Source organism: Lolium rigidum, chromosome 3 (genome assembly GCF_022539505.1).
Source record: "Lolium rigidum isolate FL_2022 chromosome 3, APGP_CSIRO_Lrig_0.1, whole genome shotgun sequence".
NCBI lineage: Eukaryota > Viridiplantae > Streptophyta > Magnoliopsida > Poales > Poaceae > Lolium > Lolium rigidum.
In genome coordinates, this window is record NC_061510.1 from 354,888,210 (window position 1) to 354,889,470 (window position 1,261).

At 64.2% G+C, this 1,261-nt stretch overlaps 1 protein-coding gene across 1 annotated transcript; it reads right to left on the reverse strand.

Annotated features, from left to right (window-relative positions):
- Positions 1 to 71: 71 nt before the first annotated feature.
- On the reverse strand, positions 72 to 996 carry LOC124697248. The gene is made up of 3 exons (XM_047229869.1): positions 836 to 996; positions 551 to 775; positions 72 to 519 (listed from the first exon to the last, which is right to left on the reverse strand). Exons 1-3 carry the CDS (start codon positions 994 to 996, stop codon positions 72 to 74), a joined length of 834 nt encoding a protein of 277 aa, XP_047085825.1.
- Between the last annotated feature and the right edge of the window lie 265 nt (positions 997 to 1,261).

Sequence of the window (1,261 nt, forward strand, 5' to 3'; positions counted from 1 at the left end):
GAAATGCATCTGTACACGCAGGGATGGGTACCCGAGCTATCTGAAAATATTCATTGTCCCTGTAAAGCTTACTACTCCACGCCGGGTCTCTCTGTAAAGCTGTTGATAGGACGCGTCTCTCTGTAGCTGCATGTAGGCACACTCTCTCTTGTCTCTCTCCGCTCTTCACCGCACCATCTGCGATCTCGTTGTCCCTGCGATCTCATGTCCGAAGATGAGGACTGCGTGCATGTCGTGGCTCTCGACATGTCCCTGCCGGAGGTCACCGGAGATATGCCCGCGTGCCTGTGACCCTGTGTGCGTGTCGACGCGTCCATGCTCAGGTGGTCCTCGGCCGCCACCCGCGCCATGAACGCCACCGCGTCCTCGGCGCACCCGGTGTGCACCACTCCGACCTCCACCGCGGGCTTGCTGCATCGGCCTTCACCTTGTACCGCTGCTGACATCACGAACCTGCGGTAGTGGCCATGTGGCCACTGGCTGAAGTCGCCGCTGCCGCGAGGGCTGCAGCCCAGGGTGCCGCCCCGGCTCGCTCAGGGGCTGCGTGCCAGTCAGGTCGAGCGCGAACTTGCCGCCCTTGGACGCGGCGATGGTGGCGTCCGCGATGGGGACGGAGAGATCCACGTCGGGGACGAAGAGGTCGAAGCAGTAGCCGAGATGTTCGGATGAGCCAGGCCCGCCGCGCTCGCGCCAGCACCCGAGGCGGCCCTGGGGCTCCCACGCGCCGTCGCAAGCGGGCCGGAGGATGAGCCATGCACCTAGGTTGGGGTTGGACCTGGCTCATGCAGTCCATCTCGGGGGATGACAGTGCCACAGTTTGTGCACCGTGACGGACCACCCCTTGCGCTCCTTCCGAGCCACCTCGCGCTCTGCCTGCGTGAGATGACGGAGAACTCGGACAGCGTGTGGGCCGTGTGCGCGCATGGTGGCGTCACCACCCTGCTGCACGCCGTCGCCGACGCAGCCAATGGTGGAGTCCGTCAAGTGCATCGGCATCTCAGTTCCCGTTTATCACAAGTGAGCCAGCCTCTGTCAAGTGCGCGCACTCCGCCGTGATGGTCCGTCTAGGCGCGGCGTCGGCGGCCATAGGCGTGCTGGCCACGGACGCCTTCCCTTACCAGGTCGTACGCGTCCTGAAGGCCACTTTAGGCTGCGCCGAAGGGCGTCTCACGAGGCTGCTTTTGCTGATGCAGAGCAGGAGCTGCTCATGCACTCCGCCTCCACTGCAACAGGTAGGAAGGAGCAGGCGTTGACCGCATCG

What these genes read in the sequence shown, in the direction of transcription:
- LOC124697248 (XM_047229869.1), bottom strand. Translation starts at nt 996, where the DNA reads ATGCCGATGCACTTGACGGACTCCACCATTGGCTGCGTCGGCGACGGC. An exon ending in CGGAAGGAGCGCAAGGGGTG is followed by an intron (nt 776 to 835) that starts GTCCGTCACGGT and finishes TGCATGAGCCAG; the next exon opens with GTCCAACCCCAACCTAGGTG. An exon ending in AAGTTCGCGCTCGACCTGAC is followed by an intron (nt 520 to 550) that starts TGGCACGCAGCC and finishes GAGCCGGGGCGG; the next exon opens with CACCCTGGGCTGCAGCCCTC.